Genomic DNA, 12,435 nt, shown 5'->3' with positions numbered 1-12,435 from the left:
AAATGTTATAATAATAGTTTATCATTTTCAGTCTTTGCTGCTTTCGAATGCCACTAATGTTGATATTTTGGCGCATAAAATTTAAATGATTTTCATGTTCTTCTAATTGTTAAAAAATTTACAAATTTAACAAAATGATAGAGATTGTACAGAAAACCCAGAATGTATCAAAATGTGCATAAAACATCAAATACTTGATGAATAGAATCTTCGAATAAATTTCTAAAACGATTATAAACAATTCCTTCGACTCTCGGTCTAAAAAAACGTTCAAATGCATCGTTCAATACATTTGTTTACGCGTAACCATAGCAACGCTCACTAGTCTTTGCATGTTGTGCGCTGTTATTGTAATGGATTAAAATAATTTTTGATGAAACCTTAAACTCGGATCAATAAAAGCACTGTAATTTAACCGGATCACGCGATATGGCCGAGACGAAGGTATTCCTTGTTCCGTTTTTGTCCCTTTCAATCTAATTAATGTTATTTACGTGACATGCGACTATGGTCTATGGCGCAAACATGTTTGCTTTGCGAATATCGCTATTAGGCATCTTGTTATAGATTCATTGGGATGGTAAAGATATTTCGCGTGTGGGTGGTAATACTATATATATTATCTTTGTAACAATATGTGGAATGGTTTTTGTCTCGTTTAGCCGCAGTTTAACGTAAAGATGATGTCTTCTTGTATTGATCCATACTGATACTGGCCAACCTAATTGTTTTTTCTATCCAAAGCTAACTAAACTACATATAAACAATATTAAATTGCAAATGTAACACACATTTAATTACTCGTATAATGTTTTTGTCCATTCCGTCTGTTAGAATAGACTTTATGGTATATATGTACTTTGTATCACAAGAGAGGCCTTTGTACACTATATAATATAAATTTGACTACTCAATTATTGACTGATAATTTATAAAGATTAGTTTAGAAAAGAGTATACAATTATCATAATATTTTTTATCTTTTATTTAGACCAAACATTCTACAAAAGATGCTGAATCTGATGAAAGTGGTGAGTTTTCTTTACATGTATAAAAATATTGTTTGTTAGTCCACGCTTCCAAAAACTCTAAAAGTTTTGCATGGCTTGGGTTGATATGAAAGTTTGATACGATGTTCTATACAACCCACCTCAGAAGTTGATTTATCTACAATTCCTAATTTTCAATCGATGTAACCATAACGTAGGTACCACAAATTGTGGCACATTGCGACTATAGTATTATCTTATCTGTGTATGATCACCATTCACAGTAAAATGCGGCACGGTAATTATTGCAATGAAATTGTATTGGATTTATGAAACATCTACAAACCGCTACATAATCAGATTTAAGTTTTATTGACATTGTTCATTCAACATCATTGTAAGCGCTGTTTATTTGCGGTTAATTATTATTTGCTTGTTATTAATCGTACCAGACAAACAATGGAATTTCACTTAAACGTATTTTTTAAATGTTTCTTATCTAATAACGCATTATAACCTTCTTAACGATGTTTGTATGGCATTTGGCAGCTTATAAATTCATTTCAATCGAACCTTTTGAAACCCTTTGGTAGTTTATGCATTTAAGACAACATAAAATAATAATATTACGCACAACAATTACGAACAATAAAAAATAGTGTTCCAATATATAAAAAAAAAAAACACAAAGAGCAAACAAATATTAATATAAGTAAATTACAGGTAAAGAAGTATTTTCGTGTGTTTGATTTTACGCTAGTATTATTCATTTAGAAATTAAAGACTTTTAAACGTATTTTAAACGCGATTTATAAGACAATAATATGAAAGTAGTAATAAAGACGACGAACTCTATCTCATTTCGTATTAACAATACACTTTGTATTGCTTTTCCAATTAATTAGACAGCCTTGAAGCGGCTGACAGCTCCTGCGAGCAAATAGGCCGTGGAATATTAAAAACGGCCCCCATCGCAATAAACAGAGATGAATATTTACAAGCCTACAGAGATCTGTCGTTTGATCGCTACCAGTTACAGCTCAAGAACAACTTACTTCATAGAAGACTTGCCGAATATTATAAGTAAGTTTTATTGATATTTATCTACTTTTACTATTATCACTATTCCTTTCTATTTGTCTTTTTTTCCCTGAAAAAGAAAGGAAAAATGTATGCATTGTGGTCGGTGGTGATAAGTGGGGGCCTAGCGACCTAAAAGACAGGTTATTCAGGTAAGTACCTGGTTAAGATACCCGTCTCACACTTTTTTTATTTATTGTTGTATTAAAATGAAGTAATTATTTTTTATACTGTAAATTCAAATTGTGAGAAAATGAACTCATTTAATGTTATTGTCTTCGAAAAAAAAAATGCAATGATGTCTTGTGACGTTGATTTCTATTTTATAACATAACCGAGAAAATTAATTTAATTGCCTTTTTTTTTAATTGTTTGTATATTACACTAAACAAATAACATGTATTTTTTCAATTTGTGTTCATAGAAAACGAAAGCTGGACCACGTTTTAAAACCTTTAGAAGGAGCGGCAGACTTGGAAGAGAAGTACCAGCAAACTCTTTTTAGTTACGAAGAGTTGAAAGAAAAGGAAGAAAGAGAAATGCTTGATGTAAGGAAAACGAAGAATATGCACAATTTCCTTTGTTTAATTGTGTTTTAAATAAATCTTATTAATAAATAAAATTTCAGATAAAATCAAAATTACAAGCTGTGCAGGTGCAATACGGCGATAAATTAGAACATGCTGAAAAGAGTTTTAATACTCTGCAGCATTTGGAGAAAACCACAGGCACAGGTCTTATCTATTCAAAGAAGGGTAAACCAATCGCTGAGAAGGTAAGGCCTTTTGTTCTAGGTAATCTTTAAAAAATTTTATCCACACCATAAGTGTGATGGAAATTTCCTAACATATGCAGAAATAAAGTTTACAGTTAAATGCTTGAGCAAAATTGAGATACGGATTAAAACAAATAATGATTTAACGTTCCGTAGCCATTTTATCCACTTCTTTCGGAAGTCAAATTAATAAGGCCACATAGATTGTAAACGTCATTCGTTATCACACTTATATTACAAATGTGAAAGATTGTTTGTTTGGATGTTTGTCCGTTAATCACGCTGAAACCGCTCAACGGATTTTGATGATTTTGGTATGAGCTGACTTGGGTCGTAGGATACTTTTTATCTCGATTTAATGTTACCTTGGGATAAAACAGGAATCTTGATATCCGGGCGGAGCCGGGGCGAGCGTCTAGTTAACAATATATAAATGGATCTATAGAATCCGAGTAAATGTGCAATACAAATTCCACGTCGTACAACAAATTGTATAAGAAGAGCTATTTTTTTAGACGGTCGAGAGGTTTTTGACATTGCAAAGACGCAAAAGCGAGCAGGCTTCCGCTCTCTGCTTGCGTTACATCCGATGTAGAAATGCCGTCGCCGAGCTGGAGAGTTACGTTCGAAAGCTGGAGACCCTCGGTCCAGGGCTGTATGTGGCACAGTATGAACAACTGCACATTGACCATCAGAATTTTATGACTAAAATTGAAGGTAATTTAAGATCAATCACGTTTGATAACTTTGAGCTCGTTCTATAAGAGGAAGGTTTTAATTAAAGAGGTAATTATTTTTTATCAAAATTTAGTTACTATAATCCTATTTTCATATTTTTAACTACTCTAGAAGGTAATGAAAATAGTTATTTTCAAAAAAGAAATCTTACCGACGTTCATAGGAAGTGTGGTATCACTCCAGACTTTAAAATGAGCAAAGGAACAAAAGATAGCAATTTCCTATCTTACACAAAATCATACATAGAATCACGTCAATAAAGAGAGAACAAAACCAAAAATAAAACACTTGGAAACGTTGGTTAAATATATACTCTTAAATATATACACTCTTATGCTCTTCCCTACTCCTATCCTCTATTTTAACTTCTCTCAGTGCAACCGGTTGTCTGGAAGAAATCTCTATTTAGCGATAAGACTGCCATTTGTAATACGTCATCTAGGATAAGTCTCAATTTGTAATTTTTCCAGAGCAATGAAGTATAATAAATATCTAAACGTTTGTTCATAATTGTGTGAATAAAAATATCCTCTTCCCATGACGTCTCACATATATTTTCCAGAAAGGGAGGATGAATTGATTAAGAATCGTGCGAAATGCACTGAGCATAATCAAATGCTAGCTCACATCAGGGAGAAGATGCACCACACCGACGAAGTGATTGATTTCGCCGAGTGTGACCTCGGTGATGCTGAAATTGAGTTTTTGAGAGCTCGAGAGGATTTGGGACAAGTGAAGGTCGGACTTCTATCGTGATGAATATTATATTTACGAGTTTATATTAACTTAAGATGGAGGTAGAAAAGAATAGCTAAGTAATAAGAAAGAAAAATAAATAATTTATGGATTAAGATATTTATTAGTGTTTATAATATTTGTTGTGTTAATGAGTTTATTGGTAATAAAGTTAAATCGTTTTTAAAATCTACGTTGGTTAAAAAAGCTTATTACACAATAACCAAATACCTTTATGAATTAATTGAATGAAAGAATTAAGGCATGTTAATAAGGCGTGGAATGTTTGGCTCTAAATCAAAAATAGGACGGTTATTGGCAGTCAATAAATAATATCGGGTTTCTAGCCGATTTTTTCTATAGAAGCGACAAACCGAATCAGTCGCAGTTTAAAAAATGATAACTCATATATACTTTTGAAAGTTTTCATGAATTAAACATTTTTAAAGCTTAGTTTAGCATTATTGTGCTTTATTATATACTAGACGCTCGTTCCGGCTCCTCCCGGATATCAAGATTGCTGTTTTATCCTGAGAAAGAATCTAATCGGGATAAAAAGTATCCCATCATCCAAATTTTATCATATTCTGGTCAGTAGTTTCAGTGTGGTTGACGGATAAACATCCAAATAAGAAAACTTTCACATTTATTATATTAGTGTGATTTTCAATACAATAATTTTACAATAAATCATTTATTGTCAGCGTTATAAAAGCGATATAAAATTATTTGAAAAACGATCAATGGAAACAGCAATTATTTTTGCCGTTTCTGTCTTTAAAAATTCATTATATAAAAAACAAACAATAACGTACCCACATATGACTTAATTATTCACAAGACGTAGTACGAAATGTATACATTTTCTATGAATTTAGAGTCGCCGCGACAAACTGCGCTGGTCGCTGCAAGGGGAGCGAATGAAAGCTGGTTTGCTAACGAGAAAAGACCTCTTGCGTGACTACCAAAATGCTACTGATGAGGTAAATCCACGATACACACGATATCAATTTTATGGCGTATTTAAATCAACCATGTCGTTTATTGACAAATTGTTTGTATCAAATTTATTGATGGGAAAAAATGGTAATAAAAAGAATCAGGATTATAATAAAACGGAATAAATATGCATCCTAAAATAGGAGAGGAGGTATATAATTTGATATTATAGTAGTATAGAATTTGATATCATCAAATGTAATTTTTTCTTATTTACAGTTCATGGAATGAAGTAAATTATTTATTTTTTATAAAAGACAAACCTGGTAACTCGAAATAATATCAATTTAAATAATTCATATTTGCTTTTATTGCCTTATCAGAAATAATAAATTATCGAGGACAGAATCAGAATGAAACTTTGTGATTATTGTGTCGCAAAACAAATCAGTAATGTACATTTATTGCCCTTATTTTTATCAGGTCGACCAACTTAGAGAAAGAAAAGACAAGCTGCAGGATCAAGTAAAAGAAATCACAAAGCAAGTCAGAGCAGCGCGAAAACGTATGCTGATTCATCACACGGCCAGTGAACACACTGATAACAGGGAGACTCCATCGACCTCACCAATTAAATAGTAAAAGGCCCACATATTAACGAAAAAGCAAAGTTAAGTCAATTTCAGATCCAACAACGAAATTCTAGCATCCAATATTGAACATTACACATACGAAAATTGCTGAGCCCGACAGTTGTGTGTAAGATTATAGATATTATGGATGACAGACGGCCTAATAAACTGTATTTCTGCCTGATGTAGCCGCATAAATATTTGATCGCTGTCATACATATTTCTAGTGAGAATTTCTTCTTCTAATTTTTTTGGTTACGAAACATTAAATCCCCAACGCTCGTTTGGACGTAAGATAGTGCTTATAGCTCAACTCATTTCTTGAATACTGATGGCATATGTGTTAAATAATATATATTTTTAGAACAATACAATTGTGACTGGAAATTACACAATACAAATAAAAATCATTGTTATTTTTACTGTTTTTCAATAGTATTTGGTTCACGATTCACCTCCGTTTCACAGAGTTTATCCGATTCTGTTTTATCTACAACTTCCTTGATAATTGGGCCGTGTTTCCAGTCAGATGGATAACCCAGTTTTCTTACATCATCCCACCACTGCTGTTTTCCTTTCGCTAACAAAGCATAAACGATATTGCTTATCATCATTATGAGAAAGCATATCCAAAACGCTCTGCGCCATTGAACTAGTGTTGACTGAAAATGAATTATAATATATTATATAATAACTATAACATTTCATTTATCTATGAGGGTTCTGGACCGCCTCCTTGGCACAGTGGTAACGCGTGAGCGTAGAACCGAGAGGTCCTGGGTTCAAATCCCGGTGGGGACGCACAAAAAAAAGATGTCTCGGTCTGGCAGGACACAGAAGGCTGATCACCTACTTGTCCGTAAAGAAAATCGATCAGTGAAACAGATGAACATCATCTGCCCCATACCCCAGTAGGGGACACGGGACTTCACTTTTTATGAGGGTTCAGGCTTAATACAGCACGTTGGCCCAGTGCGGATTGGCAGATGCCTATGTTTCATTCTTGGACATGCCAGTTTCCTCGCAATCATGTTTTCCTTCACCATTTTGAACAGTGGTTATATTATTAAGGTGCATATACATTAAAATCAATTTATATCTAGCACGCTCAATGGCATTGTTTGCCTGGTTTTTTGACCCTTCAACTTTTCGATTGAAGACCGAGGGACCACTGCACCTCCACTGGTATATCAATGGTAATTTTTGTATTTTTTTTTTCGAAAATTAATGCGACCCTAAATTTCTCTCCACTATCTTATCTTCAATATTCAGCTATATATATATCTCTCATATATTTCATCATATTATGTTTCGTAAAGGTACAGATAGCAGTGAAAACATGTTTAAAATTTAATAAATAGGTATATACTAATACTAATAGGTATATATAATAATAATACTTACATCGGGGGTAAGTAATCCGATCAAGTAGGGTGAGATGATACCGCAAAGAGTGGTGAAGGTGTTGATAAAAGCGGTAACCGAACCCGCATAGTTTGGGGCCACATCTAACGTGTTAACCTGGATATATATGAGATTGTTATATTATATGCATTTCTATCAAACAAATTTTATTATTAACTTTCTCGTTGGATTGTTAATAATTTGATATCCTACTAAACTAATATTATAAATGCCAAAATTTCTAAGGTGTTATGTGTGTGTGTTTGTTGCTCTTTCTCGCAAAAACTTCTGAACCGATTGCAATGATATTTGGTACGTAGACAGCTGGACAACTGGAATAACATATAGGCAACTTTTTATCCCGACATTCCTACGGGATACGGACTTACGCGGGTGAAACCGCGGGGAACAGCTAATATTTAATAATATTACAGATTTGTGTTATTACGAAATAATTATTATTGGCCATATTGTAGTAAAGTCTTTATACACATACTAGCTTACCCAGCAACCGCTATTGTGCCTTACTCTTATCATTTAGGGGTATGAAAAATAGACGTTGGCCGATTCTCAGACTTACCCGATAAGCACACAATTTTATGAGAATCGGTCCAGCCTTTTCGGACTCCCACAATAAAATGGTTTATTTTATTTAGTACCAAAAACATAAAATATACCTTCATTCCACTGACGTAAGCGCCCATTAATCCCATAGCTAAGATAAAACACGTTATTGCAGCCGTACGGTTGCAGCCCGAATACGATGCTAAAATAATGCATGTTGCTGGCAAAGCTGTTCCTGAAATGTTTCATAAAATTGTTAAACCTTACGTTGGTACTACACACGTGAAATTTTATAATATACTAGCTGACCTGGTAAACGCTATTCTGACATATTCTTATCATTTAGGGTTAAAAAATATAGATGTTTTCTAATACTCAGACCTACCCGATATGCGATCAAAATTTCATTTGAATCTATCCCCCCGTTTCAGAGGATTAAAATAACTAACATTGTGACACGAGAATTTTATAAATAAGGTTTAAGTATAAGGCAATAACAATAACTATAGCAATATCCAAATATTTCAGCTACAATATTGTGAATCATGAATGTCTATTGAACAGAGTATTTGTAAAAAGTTCGTAGTTGATTAGATTACGATTAATAATTTCACGTTAAAAATATCGCAAGAGCAAGCTATTTGTAGTGATACGCATAATTATTTTGTTGTACTAGATACCATTAACATTTAATATAGAAGATTAATTAGAAATATCTTACCAATTGTAGTGTATATAATTCTTCCGATCCGCACACTGTACCACTTCCTTTTAATACCATAATCGCAAGTGATACCAAACAGGAAAGAAAAAAACCACTTCGCTACGTAAGGCAGGCAAGTGAGAGCACCGGTGGTAGCAATATTAAATTTGAGAACATCATGCATATACTTGGGCAGATCTGATACCATTGTATAAAAACCCCAGTCGTGACCAATCTATATATAAATCAGATAATCATTGTCAAATAATTCCAACCTAGTTTCAGTATCAATACTTATATTGAGAAAAGTTTATGGCTATATTACGTTATGACATTAATTTCATCGAAGAGGTATGGAGTACATAACAATCTTATACCTTTAAACGAGCAATTCTTGTATATATATATATATATATATATATATATATATATATATATATATATATATATATATATATATATAATTGGAATCTCGGAATCGGCTCCAACGATTTTCATGAAATTTAGTATATTGGGGGTTTCGGGGGCGATAAATCGATCTAGCTAGGATTTTTTTTTTAGAAAATGTCATATTCATGTTTTATTCGTGTTTTTTTTCGTGACATCTATTGGTGAATAATAATACTATTTTGCTTCGTAGATAGCTGGACAACTGAAATAACACATAGGCACTTTTTATACCGATATTCCTACGGGATACGGTTACGCAGCACGCTTACGCGGTTTCAACCGCGGGTCACAGCTAGTATTCTTTTAAGAGCAGACGAAGTAGCGTGGGTCAGGTAATTTCTATTAAAACGAAAACTTTTATCAATGCATAATGAGTTTATATAACAAAGCAATAGGGTACTTTACATATTAAACGTATCCTTCCCTATCCTATCCTATTAATATTATATCGATACTAGCTTTTCGCCCGCGTAATCAAAGAAATTCCCGCGGGAATGCGATGTTTCACAGCGATAATAAATAACCTATGTCGCTCTGTAATCTTTGTACTATCTCCAAATACAAAAAAAAAACAGAATAGAATCGCCTACTGGTGAAGTGAAAGAAAGACAAAGAGATGTAAAATCCCTCTTTCGAATTTATAATATTAGTGGGGACTAAACGTAACGCAAAAACGGCTGGTCGGATCTGAAAATTTGATAAAGGGTACTTTACCCTTCTCTCAAAATTTGGAAAAGAAATAGAATATAGTCATGGTAAATACATAAGCCCTTTTTCACCCATGAAAGTGAGTGAAGCCATGGGCTGCAGCTAGTTGCGAATAATTTTTACAAACTCACCCCAGCAAATAACAGAGCCCAAGCAGCTGGTGATCTTAATATGGCCTTCCAAGGAACTGGGTCCTTCCGAGACGTCTCATCAGCTCGCGGTATAACTTTATTCAAATGTTCCAACTCTTCGTGAGAGATAAATGGATGTTGATTCGCTTCGTTGTAACAAAGAAGCGTCTAAAAACATAATTTAGTATTTGTGTTAAGATTCCAATGGAAAAGTTTAAATGTTGGCGAAAATGTTAAAGAAAACTTTTCACAATTTTGTTGAAATATATATAAGCATTGTCCTGTGTGGGTGTTGAGCTCGCTTGAGAACGAATTGGGCCAGACAGAAGATCGGCGTGAAATAGTAGCATGCGATTGTTACTGTGTTCGTTCAGTGGGTGGAGGAGCTGGAGGCCCGTATCCCTTTTGTTACCCCTCCCAGTCCGTTCCTTTATTCTCACAATATTTAAATACGTCTTTGTAAACGTTCATGGGCGGTGGTGGCTCCTTTGCCATTATAACAATTATACGTATGAGAAAATTCTACTAATTAAAAAAACACTTGTATATTTTCCTTTACTCGAATCGCATCCAACAAAAATAAAGTATACATTCATTATCAAACGACTTAGTTTTTAATTTAATCATTATTTTTTTATTTAAAATTGTTTCAAAGTATAAATGACTTACCCACAAAATAAACCAAAAAATACCAAAAGCGCCAAAGAAATAAAATACATTGGCCCAATCCCTTCCATCAGCTAGCAAGATGCCAGACATGAAGGCGCCAAATATATTTCCAGTTTGTGGTCCCCCAAATATCAAAGCACCTTGTAAAGACCTTTCATGAGGAGGTGTCCAACGTGACATCATTATCATAATACCAGGAATCGTTGGACCCTTAAATATATATTACAATAAGTGAAACTAAATCCCGAATCGTACAACATTTATCCAAATTCTATGAGATATTGTACTCAATTCTTTTTTATTTTTCCTATATTATCAGAAATAAATCGATCGGTAAGACTGTGATTTTTATACTCGAGTATATGCCTATTTCTTTAAAGAATTCAGTAATTTCACAACACTGATGAATTTAATTAGTCTGAAATAAAAAATATACCCCTGCAATTCCTTGTAAAACTCTCAAAATAAAGAGCCATGTTGGCCCGCCAGTTCTTATGACTATAGGTGTAAGAAATGTTAGGATCGCTGTGCTTAGTAACCCAATGCCCAGGGTCCATTTTCCATCAAACTTCTCAGCCAGATAACCACCAAGAAACTGAGTTAAAATATAACCATAGTAGAATCCGCTTAAAAGAAATCCTTGAGTTTCCTCATCCCAGTCAAAATTGGCATACTGCAAGAATTTTTTACATACAATAAACGAGGATTGTTTTTGAAATTATGTATAGTCGTAAAATATGTATGGAAATAAATTATAATAACTAACATTTGCTCAAATTGATATTAGTATACGAATATTTAAACAAACAAAACAACCACATCTAACATTTCATAAATAAATAATGTGCTGTGATAATTTACAAGGAATTACTGAAATAGAACAAATCAATGCAAAAATTAGTTAACAGTTATTAATATTCCACTAAAGGAGATATTTACTATTGTCTGAAATCCGAAATGTAGATACGTAAATTATAACAAATCGATTTTGACATTCCGCAGCCCGTGGTTAATATCTTAGTTGTGACCAATTCTTGTAACAATTAATAAAACTTACTGGTTTCCTTATGATCTTTGTCACATTCAATATCGAATCGCTAGGGCAAGCATCCGGATTGTAATGATTATTCTGAAAGTTAGTTCGATTCACCATTTGAGTGATCGCTAAGTTAAGGCTTACTCGCATTGTGTATGCACTGCATAGACCTATATGCGCCAATATTCCAAAAACCCATCTCTGCGGAATGCAACAGTCTGGAAAATACATTTTCTGTAGTTTGTTGATTACAATCGTTTACTTGAGTGTATGTTGGATGTTTTTCAAATAGCATCTTGTTGGTATTAGAAATGTTCTTGGTTTTTCTAATTTATCTGGAAACTAAAGCAATAGGGGACGAATACAAGCTTTGAGTATACTTTTTTTAATACCCAATCTCTGTATGGTACACTTACCACCTACGGTTACGTGTATAAAAACAATTTAATATACGTATAAGAAAATAAATAGTACTCACTTTTCCTCAAACATTTGACAATTGCACTATCTTTCTTTGGTTCTGGAAGTACTTTAATGTTTAATAGCGTTTCATTAGGAGTATCCTTTAAATCTTTGCTATTTTCCGCCATTTTAAAAAAGAGATGGAAAATACATAATATCAATTAATTATAACACCAACGCTACAATGCGTGTTCAGAACGATCTTTGTACAAAAGTTTTCATTTTCTTTATCATTTATTATCAATTTATTTGCACAAAACTAAATATGGAACATAGTATTACGCAAAACTTTGTTTTGTCATTGTTCAGGTATTAGGAGGTTGGATGAATTTATCTATTATGAAATGATGAAATCAAAGATATCATTAAATCATACCGTATAACTAACTTGTAGTTATACTCATTCCAGCTTATAATTTA

The 12,435-nt window shown here is 33.1% G+C and overlaps 2 protein-coding genes across 2 annotated transcripts; one reads left to right on the top strand and one right to left on the bottom strand.

Annotated features, from left to right (window-relative positions):
• Positions 1 to 429: 429 nt before the first annotated feature.
• Positions 430 to 6,095, top strand: LOC119832462 (GRIP and coiled-coil domain-containing protein 2). The gene is made up of 9 exons (XM_038356130.1): positions 430 to 444; positions 992 to 1,031; positions 1,895 to 2,072; positions 2,494 to 2,617; positions 2,698 to 2,844; positions 3,360 to 3,561; positions 4,145 to 4,320; positions 5,196 to 5,300; positions 5,740 to 6,095. The coding sequence occupies exons 1-9, from the start codon at positions 430 to 432 to the stop codon at positions 5,893 to 5,895; spliced, it is 1,143 nt and encodes a 380-aa protein (XP_038212058.1). The 3' UTR covers positions 5,896 to 6,095.
• A 212-nt stretch (positions 6,096 to 6,307) lies between these two features.
• Positions 6,308 to 12,143, bottom strand: LOC119832461 (sialin-like). The gene is made up of 9 exons (XM_038356129.1): positions 12,032 to 12,143; positions 11,575 to 11,771; positions 10,954 to 11,190; positions 10,518 to 10,727; positions 9,849 to 10,016; positions 8,578 to 8,794; positions 7,970 to 8,091; positions 7,293 to 7,409; positions 6,308 to 6,550 (listed from the first exon to the last, which is right to left on the bottom strand). Exons 1-9 carry the CDS (start codon positions 12,141 to 12,143, stop codon positions 6,308 to 6,310), a joined length of 1,623 nt encoding a protein of 540 aa, XP_038212057.1.
• Positions 12,144 to 12,435: the final 292 nt, after the last annotated feature.

This window comes from Zerene cesonia, chromosome 15, assembly GCF_012273895.1.
Source record: "Zerene cesonia ecotype Mississippi chromosome 15, Zerene_cesonia_1.1, whole genome shotgun sequence".
Taxonomy (NCBI): domain Eukaryota; kingdom Metazoa; phylum Arthropoda; class Insecta; order Lepidoptera; family Pieridae; genus Zerene; species Zerene cesonia.
This window is presented reverse-complemented; position numbering and strand designations above follow the sequence as displayed.